The 18,530-nt window shown below is 53.6% G+C and overlaps 2 protein-coding genes across 5 annotated transcripts in view; both read left to right on the forward strand.

Annotated features, from left to right (window-relative positions):
• The window catches only part of XPO6 (exportin 6), a 57,136-nt gene extending 44,344 nt beyond the window's left edge, over positions 1-12,792 (forward strand). For all 3 annotated transcript variants that reach the window (XM_075436379.1, XM_075436380.1, XM_075436381.1), the window contains exons 15-24: positions 1,966-2,110; positions 2,575-2,721; positions 3,520-3,709; positions 4,878-5,033; positions 6,381-6,495; positions 6,977-7,148; positions 7,585-7,746; positions 9,709-9,807; positions 10,853-11,083; positions 12,092-12,792. In XM_075436379.1, the coding sequence (XP_075292494.1) occupies positions 1,966-2,110; positions 2,575-2,721; positions 3,520-3,709; positions 4,878-5,033; positions 6,381-6,495; positions 6,977-7,148; positions 7,585-7,746; positions 9,709-9,807; positions 10,853-11,083; positions 12,092-12,193 (1,519 nt within the window). In that variant the 3' untranslated portion in view covers positions 12,194-12,792. The remainder of the gene's footprint in view (positions 1-1,965; positions 2,111-2,574; positions 2,722-3,519; positions 3,710-4,877; positions 5,034-6,380; positions 6,496-6,976; positions 7,149-7,584; positions 7,747-9,708; positions 9,808-10,852; positions 11,084-12,091) is intronic.
• Positions 12,793-15,733: 2,941 nt separating this feature from the next.
• LOC142363172 (nucleoside diphosphate kinase, mitochondrial) lies at positions 15,734-18,154 on the forward strand. 2 transcript variants are annotated; one of them, XM_075435927.1, is made up of 5 exons: positions 15,734-15,879; positions 17,346-17,476; positions 17,581-17,718; positions 17,793-17,905; positions 17,981-18,154. In XM_075435927.1, exons 1-5 carry the CDS (start codon positions 15,789-15,791, stop codon positions 18,099-18,101), a joined length of 594 nt encoding a protein of 197 aa, XP_075292042.1. In that variant the 5' UTR covers positions 15,734-15,788; the 3' UTR covers positions 18,102-18,154. The 2 variants fall into 2 exon arrangements, with proteins under 2 accessions (XP_075292042.1, XP_075292043.1); XM_075435928.1 differs by having other exon boundaries at positions 15,736-15,879; positions 17,617-17,718.
• The last annotated feature ends 376 nt before the right edge of the window (positions 18,155-18,530 follow it).

An 18,530-nucleotide genomic window follows, 5' to 3' on the forward strand; every position in this document is an offset into this window, starting at 1 on the left:
GTGGTATTTTAAGAAATGGATCCACTGTCGGTATGTAGTTCCACTTTATGGATTTCTTGCTGACAAAGTCAGATCTATGGCTCAGGTAATAGGTTTGGTTTTTTTTTCCCTAGAACAGGGTTTTGAGTCCTTGGCTTCCAAGACAAATGTATGCCTTCCAGCTATACAGGCTGCTTCTGAAACAAATGAATGCCTTCGATCCAGACGTTGACATTAAGTGTGAAATCTTGATGCTGCTAGTAATAGAATAGCACTCTGACAGCCTTTTAGAGACCTTCCATTCTTAATGGCTGTGTAGTACAAGCCTGTTTCCTGCCAGCTGGCGTTGTGTGAGCAGAATTTAAGGTTATGCTTTTCAATGCATCAGGCTCTGCTAGTTTGTGACTGCATGCGTAGCAGCTCCATGAAAACATGTACTAGATTTTTATCCTATAGGTCCCTAATAATCCCAAGTTACTAGCACTGAGTTTTGTGTAGATTATTTTAAACAAGAGAAGGGAAGAGACAATTAAAAGAACATAATCTGAGGCTTTTTCCATGATCTCTTAGTGAAGGCTTTTCACCCTTTTCTCTGTCACATGTTCCTGGAGAAACTTGTGATCTGTTTTCTAAGGCTGGCATGAAAAGGTACATTTGGAGAACACATGTCTATGTGATCCCAAAGAAATGTCCTGACTAAAAAATCTTGATACGACGCTGTGCCAAAAGTATAATTATGAAGTGTGATATAATGAACTGTTTGATTGATGAAAAAATTGACCTCATCAGCTTATATCTTTGAATTAATACTGTTGCTTAATAGATGAGTCCACTTAGAGCACACCTTTAAATGTGCCTCGAATGTACGGGGTTCAGGACAAAGAAAAAAATTTTAGGCTCTGTAGCTAACGTAATCTCAAGGAATTAACATGTTCTCAGTTAATGGAAGAGGGTGAAAGAGTTTAGGCAAGAAATATTCTAAGGGGGGAGCACAAAATATCAAGGCAAAGTGTTGATTCAAAAAAACCCTCTTTCAACCTGCTGTTAAAGGTGAGATTTTTTTTTTTTTTTAAATAGACTTCCTTATTTTTCCCACTGTGCATAAAGCCACTGCACTTGCTGACAGAAACAGAGGTGTTCAGGAGCTGGCTGATGCAGACCTGGGAGCTGCCTACTGTAGACGACTGAGATCTTGAATGCAGTCACTGTGGTGGGGGCATGTGCATGTGGGAGAACCTTTATTTTTGGAGAGAATGTCGGTGTTCATGGAGTACTCTTTTCAATAAAATCTGCAGAATAGGGCTTGGTTAGATAGCATCCTTGGGCAAGGTTTTATGGACGGACAACTGTGACTAGATCCCAGAAGATTTCTGTAAGGCAATTACCTTCCGTCCCCTGTTGCCCGTAATCAAGTGGCCCTGTGGAATGAATCTTGTGCTGCGAGACTGGGGAATACTAGAAGTGATTGTCATGGCACTTGCTGTTCTGCAGTCTTTCCAGCTGTGTGAATTTGGGATTGCCTTCCGTTTTTCTGCCTGTTTCAGCAGAGAGCTGAGATGTCGCAGAATCAGAATGCGACATTGCTTCTAGCTTTAATAACAGCACAAGACTTTAAACAGAGATTCCAGAGCTCTTCAGGTGCTGAAATACGATGTTAAAGAGATCTGAAAAGGGCTAAGGATGCTGTTTTGCAGTCTTTACCTAATGCTGTCTGGAACAACAGTCCTCTCAAGCTAGTGTAGTACAACTGTAAAGCTATCTTCTCATCACTGCCAGTGAAACTTGTGTTATGGTTAAGTTAGACTACTGAATGAGTTTTAAAGAAAATACCTGCCAGCTTTGAGAATGCCCGTGTTCTTTCCCAGGATGCTGCTGAAACCGCCCACCGTGCTCAGGACTTGTGCCCTTCTGCGGCTGTCCTGCTTTTTGACCTGCTTGACCTTTTGTCCCGTGTATGTATCTTACCCTTGCTCTGCTCCTCCGCAGCCACGCTCAGTCCCTGGCAGCGCTGCAAGCCTACGCGCACTGGCTCGCACAGTTCTACAGCGAAGTTCACCGGCAGAACCCGGAGCAGTTCATCTCTCTTGTCTCCACTGCTCTGGAGGCTATCACACCCCTCATCAGCTCTAAGGTATCTTTGTCAGTGCTGGGCTGAGGCTGGGCTTGCACCTAAAGCCTGAGGCTGCTGTTGTGTTCAGGTGTTTAATGGTCCGCTCTGGACCATGCTGTGGCTCCTAGTGTGAACTGGTTTGTGAGAGCTGGATGTCTGACTTCCAGAGCCACAGCAAACGTCTCGCGTAAGGTGAGACCGAGAACAATTCTAAATAGTAGGACTGTAGGACAAGCTAATATGAGAGTAAGCAACTTATAGGCATATAAACTCAGTCTAGTGGCTTGAAAATGGGGAAATTTCTCTCTTTCATAGTATTAAGGGAACTGACCGTGCTCTGGTTAGCAAATAAATACTAGAAACTGTCTTACTTGCACAAACCTGGTAGTGGCAGCTTGCTGTGCTGTCTGACAGTGGTGTTGCACCGCCTGGTTCTGTGTGGTGGTGTTACTGGACAGCCTGACCGCGGGCCCGCTCTGTTTCAGGTGCAGGAGAAGCTGCTACTGTCTGCATGCCACCTGCTTGTCTCTTTAGCCACCACCGTGCGACCAGTGTTCTTGATCAGCATCCCAGCAGTACAGAAAGTGTTCAACAGGATCACGGACACTTCCACGCAGCGGCTTCCTGATAAGGTGAGCTGTCTCAAATGTGATTTAATGTAGATTAGATGCTTGGGAAGCTGTGTCTCAGTTCTTAATGTGGCAAGATATAACCTGAAAGAAAAAAAAAAAGGGGGGAGTGGGGGGCAAAGTTATCTCTGTACTGTGGATATTCAGGAGTCCCAGTGATACAGTTTGTCAGCAATGAGCTATTTCAAGCAACAGCATAAGGAAAAAAGACATGATTGCAACTCTTCAATCTTTGTCCTTTCTCATTTGCTGACACAGTCCCGGAGTCTGTGTTGTCTCTACAGTATTGACATCTTGGTTCTGACATACAGAAGGAGTTTTCTGTGAAACTTAGGTTAGCATTCCACATAACTCATTCCAAGTTAGTATTGATATCACAGAAGTACTGAAAAGCTACAGTGGCGGTTGGGATATGGTTGTATTGTGTGCTGGCATGGAGGCATAAAGTGCTGTACATGCATAGAAGCTTAGTGTGTAAACCAGACAAGGAGTAATGGAAGTGGTATCATCTTTGTTTTAGAGATGTGAAGAACAGAGATTTATTGTCACAGGGAAGGGCTGACAGAGCAGGGGGCTGGTTCCAGCCCTTCAGTGATGGAGCTTTGCTTGTCTCGCACCTTGCAGAGCTGCTAGATTTCGCTTGGGCTCACCTTCTGCTATTAAACTCTTCCCTCGAATAGTGAGCGCTGCTGGGCATTGTGCACAGCTGTAAGATGTCGCTCCAGGGTTGTGCACTCACATAGAGTGAATAGCAGCCACGGCAAAACTCTGTCTCTTTGCCTAACGACTCGTTGCTTCTAGGCCCAGGTGCTGGTGTGCAGAGCGCTGTCAAATGTGTTGTTGCTGCCCTGGCCAAATCTTCCGGAGAGCGAACAGCAGTGGGCAGTTCGCTCCACCAACCACGCCAGCCTGATCTCTGCCCTCACGAGAGAGTACCGCCAGCTGAAATCCAGCGCGATCTTGCCACAGAGGAAGGTGCAGCTGGAGGACAGTGAGTAGCAAGCCTCTCAGTGTGTGCCATCTTCTGACGGCTGCAGTGCAAACTGCTGATAGGCATAGTTAAGCTGGTTTTCTAATATTTTTTGGCTGAGAAACTGTATTTACTGTATGGGGGGACAGGAAGCAAAGGAGCAACTTATTTTTCTTTTTTTAGTGACCCTTCTTTTATGGGTGTGTGAAGGGCACTCTCCCAGGTGCCTGTAAACTCTTCCACCAAAGTACTGTATTCCTCAGGCATGCAGGGAAGGTGGGATCGAGTTTGTGGTAAAACTTCGAATACCACCAATTGCGTTAGGAGTACTTAACAGCCTTGTGCTGGGACAGCCACGCTACGGTATTAGAAACATTGACTGGAGGCAGCGTCGATGAAGATTATAGTTATAAAAACTTCAAAGGGAAAATAAGAATTTCCTCCAGACTTGGGAAGCACTGCAGAGGGTGTATATATGTGAGAGGAGAACCCAGAACTGATGGGGTCCGGGGACCTTTGGAAGCTTCTGTGTATGTTTTGGGATTGCTTTTGGGTGTGTTTCTCTGTTTTCTGAGAACCACTTTAAAAATTGCTCGGAAGTATGCAGTGTCACAGCTTCTGGCAAACCTGATGTGAGGTCAGCTGTGTGCAGGGAGGGAGCAAGGGAGAGGGGGTTTGCTCCTCATGAGAAGAACATCAGCAGACTGCTCATGTGGGCTGAACAGAGCTGGCTGAGCTCTCCTCCCAACATTTGGGTTAGCTTACACAGTGATTGTGTATGATTCCAGTTGTTACTTTCAGAAATGGAAATCTGCAGTGTATTTTGCTGCCATAATGTGCTGCTTTTTTCTTGGCTGGTGTTTCTTTAGCATGAGCGTATTGCAGATAATATCATTTATGGCTTACCTCAGTCTATGCACCTTAGTAGTTGAGCAGTGGGTGCATCTGTAAGAAGGTAAACCTGTATAATTAGGAAAGTAAGTAGCCACAGTGACCTAACTGAACCTGTTTAAACATTTAAAACGTGAATATGCACTTGGGAACACTTTTTACTCCAGCCTGGGTTTAGCATATATGCCACCATGTCGGTTGTTTTAGTTACCATGTGTATGAACTTGACGTCTGTATTTCTTGCCTCTGATCAGTAGCTTTGACACACAGAGGAAGTATCACCTCTCTTATTTTGCAGCCAAAGTGATCATCCACCAGACACTCAGCGTTTTAGAAGATATTGTAGAAAGTATCTCTGGAGAATCCACCAAGTCTCGACAGATCTGTTATCAGTCGCTGCAAGAATCCGTGCAGGTCTCACTAGCCCTCTTCCCAGCTTTCATTCATCAGTCAGGTATAACCATAGGACAGGCTTTAATGCTGTGAGTAGCTTTATGACCTACAGATAACATCCCAAGTCCGTCAGCATAGGACCATGGTGGTGTTCATGTGAAGCGTGGGGGTTTGCAGTGCCTAAGTGTAATGTCAGTCTGTACTTCTGGGCGGGCTGGGCTGAATCAGAGCGGGAAAGGGAGCTCTTCTCTTCCATCTAGGATGCAGGCGTGAAGGTTTGTCACGGTTCCAGAAGAAGGAGATGCCTTGTGTTATGCTCAGTAGTGAAACAAGAATGGAGCTGATCCTGAGCACAAAAAAAAGCATTAAAATGCCCTGTCTGGCCATGCTTGCTGTTTACATTCTCTCCAGAAGCTTGAAGACAAAGAGGAGCAGATCTCATCAGATTAGGTCAAATGATGTGGGTGGGTGGTTGTTTTGTTTTTTTTTCCCTGTAAAGAAAAGGCTCCTCAGATACAACCAGGACCGTTGCTTGGTAACCTTGTGGCCAGAGACTTACATTTTTTTATCACATCAGGGCAGCTCGAATGCCCAGGACTACAGCAGCTTGTCTCACGAAGAGCAAGGCATTCCAGGAAAACTTTTGTAGTTAGGTGGGATTTTCTCAGTGAAGCAGGTGTGGGGGAGGCAAAAGTAGGTTGAAATGCAGAGAAGATCCAAGACAGCAAGCTGATGCTGCGACTCCAGTGACCTGTTGTTTTCAGTACAGGCTAGCAGCCTCATGCAGTTGCTAATTTTTGGCAATAAAAGGCTGTATGAAGGAGGAGTTGAGCAGCTTCAGCTTACTGTGGTTCTTCAGTAGGGCACGTCGGGACTGATAAAGAATTAGCTGCGGTGCTGATCAGCTAACTGCACAACCACGCGCTGAGAATGACTTCTGAAGTCAGAAGGGTCTCTTCAGTTCCTGCCACAAAAAAAAAAAAGCAGCTATGTTCTGTCTCCTTGCCATCCCAAGCCGTGTAGCTGTTTTGGATTTCCTTGTTTCCTGTTAACCCTGTACAAGCAATGAGCAACTGGAAATCGGCCCAGACCGTCGCCAGAGCTTGCTCCAGACACTCCATGTAGGCAAACCAGGCTGAGGGCCTTCCCAGTAGCGTTGTATGTGTTCTGAGTTGTTTGATGCTGGCTGTGCTTGTTGTCCCTGGTGGTTTTCAGAAATGGATGAACAGTCTTTAAGCCCGGTAGTACTGTAGGCCGTTAGTTTCAGTTTCTAATGGCAGCCCCGCTGCTAAATTTCCAAGAATAAATGGGGTTCTCTGTACAGGAGGAGCAAATCTCACAAAAGACTTACTGATGCACTTGAATGTTACCTTAACATGTTCTTTTTACTTTTCTGTTCTTATCTTAGATGTGACAGATGAGATGCTGAGCTTCTTCCTCACTCTGTTTCAAGGACTGAGGGTGCAGATGGGAGTGCCTTTCACTGAGCAGATCATCCAGACCTTCCTAAACATGTTCACCAGGTATTGTCCCATGTTGGTCACTTCTGTCTTGTCCCTCGGGATGATTTATCTTCATAAACCGCTCACACAGCGGGTCCCTGCCCTAAAGAATGTAGTGTTTCCAACCCCTTGGTGTCTGGGCTTTTGTCATGTCCCAGGGCTAAATCTAAGGAAAATGCTTCCAGGTCTGGAGTCACCCAGCCCATGCCTATCAGTCATACAGGCCACTGGGCAACTTCAGCTCTCCACGGGCTTTCTGGAAGTGTGTGATACTGAATGGGAGCCTCACATTGGCCTGTTGGCTCCTAGAGGGTACCCAAACAATCTCAAGCTTTTGTTGAGGACAGGGGGGTTCTGTCAAAACCTAGCTCCCTTCTGTGGCTTAATGTACTTGGTCTGTATTAGCCGAGCAAGTTTAGAGGCATTACCTGCTTTCCTTTAAATTAGGTAAACATGCAGATCTCTGGAAAGTTCCTGTATGATGACTCTGGTTTTGTTGTAGGGAGCAGTTGGCAGAGAGCATCCTCCATGAGGGCAGCACGGGCTGTCGGGTGGTGGAGAAGTTTCTGAAGATACTGCAGGTGGTGGTACAAGAGCCAGGCCAAGTATTCAAGCCTTTTCTACCCAGTGTCATCTCACTGTGCATGGAGCAGGTCTACCCCATCATTGCAGAGGTAGGGCTGCTCTCACACGAGGTGGAGGAAGGGGGGACGTGAAGGGAAGGCACTCCTGGGGGTGTGGGAGCAATTAAGCTTTTTGCTTTCCAAGAGCTGTAGATGTCAGTCCCTGTCCTGGGGAAACTGGGTGACCAGGCAGTGGGAATTGGAAGCAGCGTGGGTGGAGGCTTTTGTCAGGATTTGTCAGAGGCTAAAATTACAGACATGTTCAAAGCAGGAGGTAAAACTCGACAATGTGTTCTGAGCATGATCCAGCAGTTGCTGAGTTTGTGCCTTCCTTAGGAGGAAATACTTTGGTGCTCTGGTACCTTGGCTGCACAGCAGTGCCCTGGGTGCTTGCCCAGCAGGGTGCTGCTAGAGTGGGATCCAGGGGATGGGTGGGATTCCAGCACAGGAGCCTGCTTTTGAGTTATCTGTTCTCTTTTCCTCCTAGCGCTCATCTCCTGATGTGAAAGCAGAGTTGTTCGAGCTGCTTTTCCGGATCCTTCACCATAACTGGCGGTACTTCTTCAAATCTAGTGTGTTGGCTAGCGTCCAAAGAGGAGTAGCAGAAGAGCAGATGGAGAACGAAGCGCAGTTCAGTGCCATTATGCAGGTAACTCAGCTACTCCCGCAGTCGTCTAGAGCCCTTTCCGCGATGGAGCGTACGCTACTTGTGGCAGTCCGTTAAACGTGTGGCTGGTGGGGAGTAGACCGTGTCTTGAGTGATGTCTCGCCTTCATGAACTGCTGAAAATGAAAGTGCTTGTAGAGCGGCCTTGCTGATGCCTCGCTGAGCGAGGGAGCAGGCGGTGAGGAAGGAACGTTAATTCCTTTTCATGCCTTATCCTGCATCTGGACCTAAAAATATATTACTGACGCTGACCCGTTTACTTGTGTTACAAGTCTTGTGGTTAGCACTAGGACAAACTGTCAGTGCAGGAAAGGTTTCCTGAGACCGGGATGTCTTCTGGTTTATATGGCCTTGTCCTGTGCTCCACTATCAGATCTGGTAGAGAAGGGTCAGTGGGGTTAATATCCTGTAGGCTTTGGCCTGGGGAATAGAGAAAGCAGAGGCAGTATTGCCAGCACGTACACAGAGCCAGCAAATTTTTAAGAATGGCAGACTGTATTCCACATGTTAGTTAGGTCAGAGCTGGCCAAATCCGTTCTCGTGCAGTCCCTAGATGTAAGAACTGCCCCCAAAACATGTAGTGCAACTCAAAGTCAGAAAAAAGAAAAAATCAGCCTCCTAATCTGTAATCAGAGTACCCGGTGTGGGGCCCTTCACCTTCAGCCCGTGTTGGTGTAACAGAAGCATGCTTGCACCATGTTCGGCAGCCTCAGAGTAGGGCTTGCTCCTCCTCCGAGGGCAGCGAGCGCTGGAGAGGAGGGCCATGTGCCTAGGCTTGAGGTGGGAGGACTTTCTCCAGAGCTGCCCCATCGTGGAGTGCTTGTGGAGACTGGGTCCCTTCTGGTACAGGAGTCAAGAGGGAGCTCTTGCGCGGATATAGACTGTATCTGTGTTTCTCTCTGGCCTTGCCTTTCCTAATCTTAACACCTTTTGGTGTGAATGAGGCCCGAGCTGGTCCCTGTGCAGGGCGGCTGTCCAAGTGTCTGTCTCACCTGTAGCAGTGGAACGCTCAGTGTCTTGGGGTTAGTTTTTTTTTTTTGAATGCTCTCCATTATGAGAGCAGCCAATGATTTGTGTTGAGGATATTACTAGTTTGTGTGCTGGTTTCCACAGGAGATCCCAGTCCAGAACTGGCTCGGTCTTGAAGGGACTTTGGCTTTTTTTTTATCCATCCAACAATAAATGGCTGATGTGGGGAGATAAACTCCCGTTTGTGATGCCTTGGAGCACCACCTGGTATAATTCCGCTGCCTACCTCTGTACAGAGCTTGCCTACCTCATCTGTAGAGTATTTTGGAGGAGCTCAGGGTGTAAAAGGTGTTTTGTCACGAAGTCTGTGCAGCCTACCAGACCAGTTCAGTGGGGCCAGCAAGTGTTCCTAGGCTCTTTCCTGCTTCTGTACAGCCCAGGTCAGCCTCCCAGCTCCCATCTCTTAGCATCTGTCTAATTTGGTGCAGTAACATGTTGAAATGCACCTGCCAGTCATCTTGGTCTCTTGGCTTATATTGAGAGCAAAACCCGTGCGCATTCTGGTTTTGTTCATGCTTGCTGTGCTACCTCAGGCAGCGTCCCTGAGAAACAGCCGAGTCCTTCACAAGCAAACTGCCTGCCAGGGGAGCTGTGCTCAGCAGCCGTGTTCCTCCCTGCTGCAAGCCTGGCCACATGTTCCCAACGGACCCAGCTGTTCTGCAAGGAGAAGAGTGTGTTTCCATCCTCTTCCTTCTTTCATTCTCCTTTCCGTGTTTCCATCTTCTTCATTCCTGTTGGCCTGGCAGCAGCACGATTGCCGTGAACAGCCGCCTCTCCTGTCTTGCTGCACTGAGAAGCAGCAGAGGCTCCCAGGAGTTTGTTCTGGTGTCAGAGTGAAAATGACGGTGTTCTGCCTGGCAGGTCTGATACTCACCATGATATCAATCCCTTTCCTTCAATTCTGCTTTGTTCATAGGCGTTTGGCCAGTCCTTCCTGCAACCTGACATTCACCTGTTCAAGCAGAATCTCTTCTACTTGGAGACGCTGAACACCAAGCAGAAGCTGTACCACAAGGTGAGTCCTAGCTGACTGGCGCACACTCTGTGCATGGCAGTATGCAGGTGCTCTTCTGAGACTGCTTTTAAACTGCTCAGAAACTGAAGGTCAGGATCTGGGGACACAACATTGCTGTGATCCTGATGGATATGCTGCCACAACATTGGTTGCTGTGATCCTGATGGATATGCTGCTGGTCAGAGTGGCGTTACCACCTCCCTGATACTGCTGCAGTGGGCACAGGAGAGATCCCAACTCCAATCAGTCGAAGCAAAGCCTTGGTGTGCCCTCCTGTGACAATGAGGGAAAGCAAAGCACATGCACAGTGGCAGTGCAGTTTGTCTGAGGAAGCAGAAATTGGGAAATTGGGATCATCAGTGGGACAGTGGCCGAGTCCCTCCATTGTTCTCATCCAGGTCAGCTGCAGGAGATCTGTTATTTACGGTCGGTCACTGCCAGGTGGTGTCCATCACTGTCAAGTAGGACCTGTTCTCCAGACCCTCTAATTTAGACCTGTCAGCTGCTGTCAAGAAGGATTAAAGTTGGAATCCAGGGTCTTGCCCTTCTGCTTAGCCTGTGAAAGCAGAGCTTTCGGGTTTGCATCTGTGGTCACAACTGAAGGACAGTCCATCGTGTTAACAGCTGCCTGTTGCGGGCAGTTAGCCAGATTCCCTGGCTTTCAGGAGTGCTGTGCCAGGCTAAAACTGGCTGGAGTTTGACTGGGACTTGATGCTGCTCGCTTAAAAGCCAATGCTTAAAACTTGGGTTGGGGGCATGATGTAAGTGTGGTCAAATTCCCTGACAGCTTTAAAGCCGATACTGGTCTAGCTTATTGTAGCCATTTGTGATCTTGGCTTAGAAAATTCTCTCTGTGCTGACGAGAGCTTGCAGACCTTGCTGACAGCTCCGGAGCTGCTGGTGTTGGAGTGGCCCTGTGGAGCCGTGCTCACTTCCCTGGTCCGAGCCCGATGCGTCTGTACTTCTGTGCTGGCTGCTGCGATCCCTCTTGCGGGAGGGCTGCTGGTGCCAAGACGCCTCACTGTGTGCTTCTCTCCCTCTGCAGAAGATCTTCCGGACAACCATGCTGTTCCAGTTTGTGAATGTGCTGCTCCAGGTGCTTGTCCACAAGTCGCATGACCTGTTGCAGGAGGAGATCGGCATCGCCACCTACAATATGGCTTCAGTGGACTTTGATGGCTTCTACTCAGCCTTTCTCCCTGAGTTCCTGGCCAGTTGTGATGGTGTGGACTCGAACCAGAAAAACGTGCTGGGAAGGAATTTCAAAATGGACAGGGTAAGAAGGGGAAACGCTGCAGCAGAATGCCGGTATTCCTGGGCTGTGTGGGCTTTTCTCCTAGGACGCGCTGGCAGGCATCCATGAGCTTCTCGGGGCAGTGTTTGGAGGCAGTACCTCTTGTTCCAAACGCTTCCATGCTCAGCAGTGCCCAGCCAAGGATCTTTCACTGTGGGTAGCAGAGCTGCCATCTCATCTCTCGGACTGCTGAATGCTGTGGGAGTTAGGGAATATGTCTCCTGGAGGAAGCTTTCATAGGGGTAGACTGACATTTTCTAGAGCGGGACATGCAGGTCCTTGCCAAAGCCTTGCTCCAGCTGCTGGCCAGATGTTTGAGGGTTACAGTGAAGACAACAGCAGAGTAGCTGCGAAAGCTCACAATTCTTTCAAACGCCTTGGATGAGTGTGAAGCAAACGGGAGTCTGTAACCTCTGTGCAGCAGGTTGTGGCTTCCATCTGCTGAAGCTTGCTTGTCCATTGAGTGCTGTTTCTCCTGTGGGAGATGGAGGGGATTTGGAACCAAGGTTGAGGGTAGGCAGGGAGCCTTGGGAGGATCACTGGATTCCAGAGGGCAATTGCTCTTCAGGAACACTGGCCCTTGCTGTGGGGTACGTGGTATGGTGCTGGCCCTTGCTGTGGGGTACGTGGCATGGTACATGGCACCCAGGAGCCTTGGCAGGAATGCAGTTGCTGCTGCGGATGGCCATGTCGTGACCATTCGTGTGGTGCCTGACTGCCCACAGAGAAGCCGGTGCGTGAGCAGAGCCCAGAGCTCTGTAGTCAGCTCTCTGCATGGAGCAGCTCTGGAGCCGTCTCCGTTCCCGGTGCGTGGGCTGCAGAAACTTGGGTTTCCTGGGCACAGACTCTGGAGGAATGGGTCTGTTGTTCTGCTGTGTGAAAATACACGTGGGTGTTTGGCCCTCTCGGTTCCCCCCGTTCTCTGCTGTAAGACAGTGCTTGTAGGTGTTACTCTGTTTGCAGTACAGCCTGGTGTTTGATCTTTTCCAGGATCTGCCATCGTTTACCCAGAACGTGCACAGACTGGTGAATGACCTGCGTTACTACAGACTCTGCAATGACAGTTTGCCCCCTGGAACTGTGAAACTATAGTTGCTGCACTGGACTCGTGTTTTGATCACTGTAGGGAAAGGATCCATGTTTCGTTTTGCCACCACCTTCTCTCCTCCCTGGTTTTGTCAGTACTGCAGGGCGCGGCGTCTTGCACATGGGCACATCTCTTGGATTCACACACCACGCTTCCTTTTCTCCTCCCTCAACCCAAAGGCCCCCAGCTGGAGTCGGCGCTGTCTGCAGGATGTGTCTTAATGCCCAACCGCAGGGCATCTCGGCTGTACGGAAAGTCCTCTCGCTGGGGTTTTGTTCTACTAACGTAGCACTTTGTCGGCTCCAGAGAATTCTGTGGAGTTGTCTCAAGAGATCGTGTATGTATCAAACGTGAGGCAGAAGCGCCAAAGACTACTTCAGACATTCATACCTTCGTGTCATTCCACCTTCCTGCCCCTGCCCGGCTCTCAGAGGAGGAGACTCGTGATGTTGGGACTGTTTTGGCACTTCTGTCACTCCCTTTGTTTTTAAATTGCCTTGAAAACCTCCCTGCTGTTTGTGGGGATTAGAGACTTTTTTTGGTTTTTTTAAATGTTTTCTCATCATTCCATTGTGATACTAAAACAACATGCTTAATGGAAATAAAGTGCTTACTTTGTTGTTTTAAATAACTTGTAACTTGTTTTAGTTTCCTTGTAGGCCTGTCTGTTGCCGAGCTGTTCACTAGATCAAAATGATTTCGTGCCACGGGCTGTGATCTGCAGCCTTTCCCCACAACCAGGCAAGAGGACTGGCAGCGGGCGGTGCGTTGCCCGTGCGGGTGCAGAAATGCCTTGTCCAGGCTTCCAGCAAGTCCAACAGTTCCTGCAAGATGCTGGGCCAAACTGGTGCTGATTGGTGGTGGTTTCTGCTGCCTGGTGCGGTGATCTGGTTGTTCCCTCCAGGAGATGTTGTCTGAACTGATGAAGAGCTTCCCCACGGAGGAAAATCTCCTGACATTCCTGGTGTTGCATTGTGGGGGAGCTGAGCTGAAGGCCAGTCACTGGCCAGAATGACCTGATCGTGGCATCTGGGCATGAGGTTAAAATCCTGTCCCCAGTCAGATAGGACCAGCTTTGGTGGAGCTTGAGAATGGCTGATGGTGCAGCTGGGAAAGATTTTCTCTGAAAGTTAGCTAGTGTGGAGCATTAAATCAGACTTAATTCTCTGCGGTTACGAGGGCAGCTGCAGTAAGAGCTGTGTGGTGGGGATGGCACCGGTCATTGTGGAGGGAGCAAGCCTGGAGGAGGTGTTCTCCCACAGACACGTTTGTAGACGTGGACTGGAGTGAGATGGCTGCACGTGGACAGCTGGGAGGTGTTGAGGGTGGGTTGGGGTGTGGGAGCACTTGCTCCATGGTTCCTTTCGTTACAGTTTTGTGAAAAACATCCTGCGATGTGCGTGTTTGCTGTTTGGAGATGGTGTGCTGTTTGGATAACCTGTGTACAGACAGAGCCTTGCGTCCAGGCTCGCTGAACTGGGACCAGTTTGATGTTGGAGCTTCATACCCTGCAGGGAGCACCTTGACTTGACAGCCACACGTGAACCAGCATCCAGCATGCCGAGGATACACCTCACCCCTGCAACTGGGGGCTGTGGACCACAGTCTGCAGAGGTGACGGGGGTGTGAGGGCCAGTGTGAAGGCGAGTGATGATCTGCCACCAGACTGCAGAGCTCCTACCTCCCCAGAGAGCGAAGGGCATGGAGCTCCCTGCCAGCCAGAACCTGCACCGCTCTGGAGCAACTCGCTGTTGCTCTCTGCACTTGAAACCTTGAGTCCTCGTTTCTCCTGGTGACAATTAGGTGTATGAAAATGTGGTGCAGGCTCCAGACCCTGTCCATGGAGCATCTCCCCCCTCCTGAGCTGCCGCCCTGCTCGCTCTGAGCCGCAGTGGGGGACAGTGGTAGCTGTCTGTCACCCCCTCTGCCAAGCACCTCGCCTGTGGCTTCCCTCAGCCGTGGGCATCTCATATGCTGCTGGCACAGCTCCCCTCCCGGCACGGTGCCCTGGCCTGGTGCTGCTTCTGTTTCTTGCAAAACGTTTGGTTGACAGAGGGTGAAAGGGCATGGTTTTTGATCAAGGGCAGCAGCTGGAAGGTGGCCAAAGCCCAGGCTCCAACCTGCCAGCCCCTGTGCTGAAAGCTGTTTCTCTTTTCCCAGCCAGCACCTGGACTGCAGGGCTGGGTGCAGCACCCTGGCCCTTGGGGTGAGCGGATGAATATCGAAGGGTACTGGGTTTGTGTCTGGGCTGCATTGACCTTCCCCAAAGAAGCCCCCTCCTCTGTACTGTCACCCCGGTGCAGCAGACAGTGGAGAGGGGCTGTTCCCACCCTCCAGCCCCCTCTTTGGGTGGGTGTCACCAGCTTCTGGCCAGCGAAAAGCGGGTTTCGCAAGAGCTCTTGGTCAATCTGTTTGCGCAGGGGGAAGCCATGTTGGATGGTTTTGCAGCACAGTGCATCCAGGCCCCCCCCTCCCAGCACCTGGGGGCTCTGACCCCACTCCCCATGCCTTGGGGAGGGGGGAAGGAAACAGGGAAGGCGGTGGGGACCGAGGAGCCCAATACACGTTGGAGACAGGCTCTGGTCCAGCCTCCTCCCGGCCCAGTGATGGCTTTGTGTGCATCGGGATGTTTCTCGACTCACTCAAATTATCGCAGGTTTAGAAATCAGGCTTGAAGTAACCGGGCTTTTCCATAAACTTGCAGATAGTTTAATAGCAATATTCCCATTAAGCTGCTCTCCCAAGAAATGTCGTGGGCTTTTGGGCTGTATGGGAAGGTCACTAAAGCGCAGTTCCCAGTATGGGGTCTGGGATGGGGCTGTCTGCACAAACCAGGTCCTGGGGAATGAGCCCCCTCACGCCCACCTGCGGGGCTGTCCCTGTCCTTTGGGAGCAGCCGCGACTCGGGGATGAATTTCACCCAACCCAAAGGAGAAACGTTGCTCTGACGGGAGCATCCCCCTCCCCTACCCCCGGGGCTGTGCCCCTCGCTGCTCACAGGCTGGGGTCAAGGAAGGGGTGATGGTGCCTCTGTCCCCTCTGCCTGCGCAGGGCTCGTCCCCCTCCCTGCTTCCCTCAGCTCTCGGTGATGCTTTAAAGCAGAGGGGCTCCCGCTCGGGCAGTGCTGTGGGGGTGGGGGGTCTCGCACCCACCCCTGCACGTCCAGGGCAGCCCCGTGTCCCATGGGGAGGGTGCCGGCCTGGGTGCTCCCCACCGGGGCCCTTCCACAGCGCTGGGGGGCCGGTGCGGGGCTGGGGGTCCCCCGCAGCGTCGGGGTCACCCCGGCTCAGGCTGGCGTGGGCTGACCTGGGGGGTCACCCGTGCGGTGAGCACAGGCTCTGCGCCCACCGGGGCAGGGGGAGGGCTGGCTCCGGACCGGGGGATGCTCCGGATCGGGATGCCCCGTACCGGGGGATGCTCCGGACCGCGATGCCCCGTACCGGGGGATGCCCCGTGCAGGCGCGGTGCCCGCCCGGTCCCGGCGGCTGCTTTAAGGGGAGGGACGGAAACCCGAGCCGTCCCCGGGCTCGGCCGGGCTCTTAAAGCCTCCCCGGGTCGGCCGAGCCCCGCCGCGGCCAGGTCGGACCCGCCGGCCCCGCCATGGGCTCGCTGCGGCTCTGCCTGGCCCGGAGCCTGCTGCGGGGGCCGCCGGGCCCGAGCCCCCCCCCCGGGCACCGCCGCTACGGCTCCGGTGAGACGCGGCCCCGTCCGGCCCCCGCACCCCTCCTGCCCTGGGACACTGTCCCCATCCTCGTCCTGCCCCGGGGACGCTGTCCCCATCCCTGTCTTGCCCTGGAGGATCCCGTCCCTATCCCTGTCCTGCCCCTGGGGACCCTGTCCCTATCCCTGTCCTGCCCCTGGGGACCTGGTCCCCATCCTCATCCTGCCCTGGGGACGCTGTCCCCGTCCCTGTCCTGCCCCGGAGGATCCCGTCCCCATCCCTGTCCTGCCCCTGGGGACCTGGTCCCTGTGCTCATCCTGCCCCGGAGGACCCTGTCCCCATCCCCATGCTGCCCTCAGCCCCTTCCCTATCCTGCTCCTGGGGATCTACTCCCGATCCCTGTCCCACTTCTGGGCACCCTGTGCCCATCCCCATCCTGCTCTCCGTCCCCTGCCTGTCCTGCCCCTCGGGGATCCGCCCCCCATCCTGTCCCCCTGAAGGCCCCCGCCCCATCCACACCTGGTGCCACCGGTCCCCCCATCCGTCCGTCCCGGGGGCAGCCCCCAGGCGGGGTGTCCAGCTCGCGGGGTCCTTCACTTCATTGTGGTGTGGGTCAGAGCCGGGGTCTCCCACCCTTCCCATGTGCCGGGATGGGGCAGAGGCTGGAGCTGGTGGCTCCCCCAGCACCACCCTGAAGGTCCCGAGGGATTTGGTGTCCCCACGGCCGGGATGGGGTGACCCTCGTGCCATCTCGGGGGTGGGAGCCTGGTAAAGCCGGGCCACCTCCAGCAACACCCAGAAAAGGGGGTGAAATCGCGGAGCGGCCCAGGCTCGCGGCCCAGGGCAGGACTCCACAGCGGGGGCTGCCAGGGAAGCGCCCTGCCTTGGCGTCCTCGCTCCCTCCCTCTCCTCCCTGTCCTGTTCCTCCAGCGGACGGGATGCACCGTCCCTTGGGGGACTTCTGTCCCCTCCTGCCAACGTGGCTCCGGCAAGGGCCAGCGGCATGGGCGATGCCGGACCCTGCAGTCCCACTGCGCTATGGGTGACAGCGACACCAGGCCCTACCATCCCACGCAGCTTCGTGCCAGGGCTGGTGCCCGGCTGCCTCCCGAGGCCGGGCAGGAGCGATGGCACGCGGGGTGACACCCGCAGCCCCAGCACCGGGACAGAGCGGTGCGGTGTGCCCAGCCCTAACCAGAATCAGCCTGTCCCACGCCGGGTTTAAGGGTGTTTCCCGGCCATGGACGTGTCCCCAGCACCCGTCAGGGCTTTGCAGCGCGTCCCATGGGTCCCTGCTCGGACCCTCTCAGTCTGCCAGGCACAGCTCGGCCCGGGGGACATGGCCCCGGGATGGGGACAGGAATGGGGACAGGGTCACCCCGCAGCAGCCGCTGCCCGCTGGGACGGAGCGGTGACCCGGGAGCAGCGTGGGGTCCCGTAGCTGCCACCCATGTCCTGTGCCCGGCGGTGACACTGGCCCCACTGTCCCCACACAGCCCCCCCGGAGCTGCAGGAGAAGACGCTGGTGCTGGTGAAGCCGGACGCGGTGCAGCGGCGGCTGGTGGGGAACGTCATCCAGCGCTTCGAGCGGCGCGGCTTCAAGCTGGTGGCCATGAAGCTGCTCCAGGTAGCCATCCCCACCCAGCTGCCGCCTGTCCCCCCGGCTGCTCCCCGCGCCCTGCGGCTGGGTCCGGGGGGTGCCAGGAGGAGGGTGTCAGCAGGGGGCACCAGCCGGGTGTCCCCGCCGTCACCGCGCGCTGCCGTCAGGCGGACCAGGGTCTCCTGGACAAGCACTACCAGCAGCTGCGGCAGAAGCCTTTCTACCCTGCGCTCCTCGCCTACATGACCTCGGGGCCGCTGGTGGCCATGGTGAGGGGCCGGGCTGGGGGGTTCTGGGGTCCCAGGAGGGGAACGGGGGGGCTCAGGAGTCCACTGTCACGCAGGTGTGGGAGGGCTACAACGTGGTCAGGTCCACGCGGGCCATGGTGGGGGACACGGACTCGGCGGCGGCGGCAGCGGGCACCATCCGGGGGGACTTCAGCATGCACGTCAGCAGGTAGGGGCGCGGGGCGGGCAGCGGGGCCAGCGGCGGGACCCCATGGCCATGGCCACTGTCACTGTCCCCGCGCAGGAATGTGGTCCACGCCAGCGACTCGGTGGAGACGGCCCGGCGGGAGATCAGCTTCTGGTTCCAGCGGGACGAGCTGGTGGCCTGGGAGAGCGGAGACCGGGACTACACCTACGGGCCCTAGGGTGGCCCCGGCCGGGACGGACCCCGGCCCCCAATAAAGCCCAGAGCCGTGGATTCGGCCTCCTCCCTCGGATGCCGCCGGGAAGCGCCATGGGGCTCTGGGGGACACTGGGATGTCGCTGAGGGCACTGGGGTGGTACTGGGCAGCTCTGGGAGGGACTGGGATGTCCCTAGGGGGAACAGGAGTGGTACTGGAAAGCTCTGGAAGGCACGGGGATGTCCCCGGGGGGGACTGGAGCAGTAGTGGGAAGCTCTAGGAGGCACTGGACTGTCCCTGAGGGGCACTAGGGCAGTACTGGGAAGCTCTGCAGGGCACTGGGATGGCCCTGGAAGGCACTGGGAAGGTACTAAGGAGCTCTGGGTGGCACTTGGAAGCTCTGGGAGACACTGGGATGTCCTAAGGGGGGCATTAGAGTGGTACTGGGAAGCT

Source organism: Opisthocomus hoazin, chromosome 15 (genome assembly GCF_030867145.1).
Source record: "Opisthocomus hoazin isolate bOpiHoa1 chromosome 15, bOpiHoa1.hap1, whole genome shotgun sequence".
In the NCBI taxonomy this organism is placed as follows: domain Eukaryota; kingdom Metazoa; phylum Chordata; class Aves; order Opisthocomiformes; family Opisthocomidae; genus Opisthocomus; species Opisthocomus hoazin.

What these genes read in the sequence shown, in the direction of transcription:
- LOC142363172 (XM_075435927.1), top strand. Translation starts at nt 15,789, where the DNA reads ATGGGCTCGCTGCGGCTCTGCCTGGCCCGGAGCCTGCTGCGGGGGCCG. An exon ending in GCACCGCCGCTACGGCTCCG is followed by an intron (nt 15,880 to 17,345) that starts GTGAGACGCGGC and finishes GTCCCCACACAG; the next exon opens with CCCCCCCGGAGCTGCAGGAG. An exon ending in TTCAGCATGCACGTCAGCAG is followed by an intron (nt 17,906 to 17,980) that starts GTAGGGGCGCGG and finishes GTCCCCGCGCAG; the next exon opens with GAATGTGGTCCACGCCAGCG.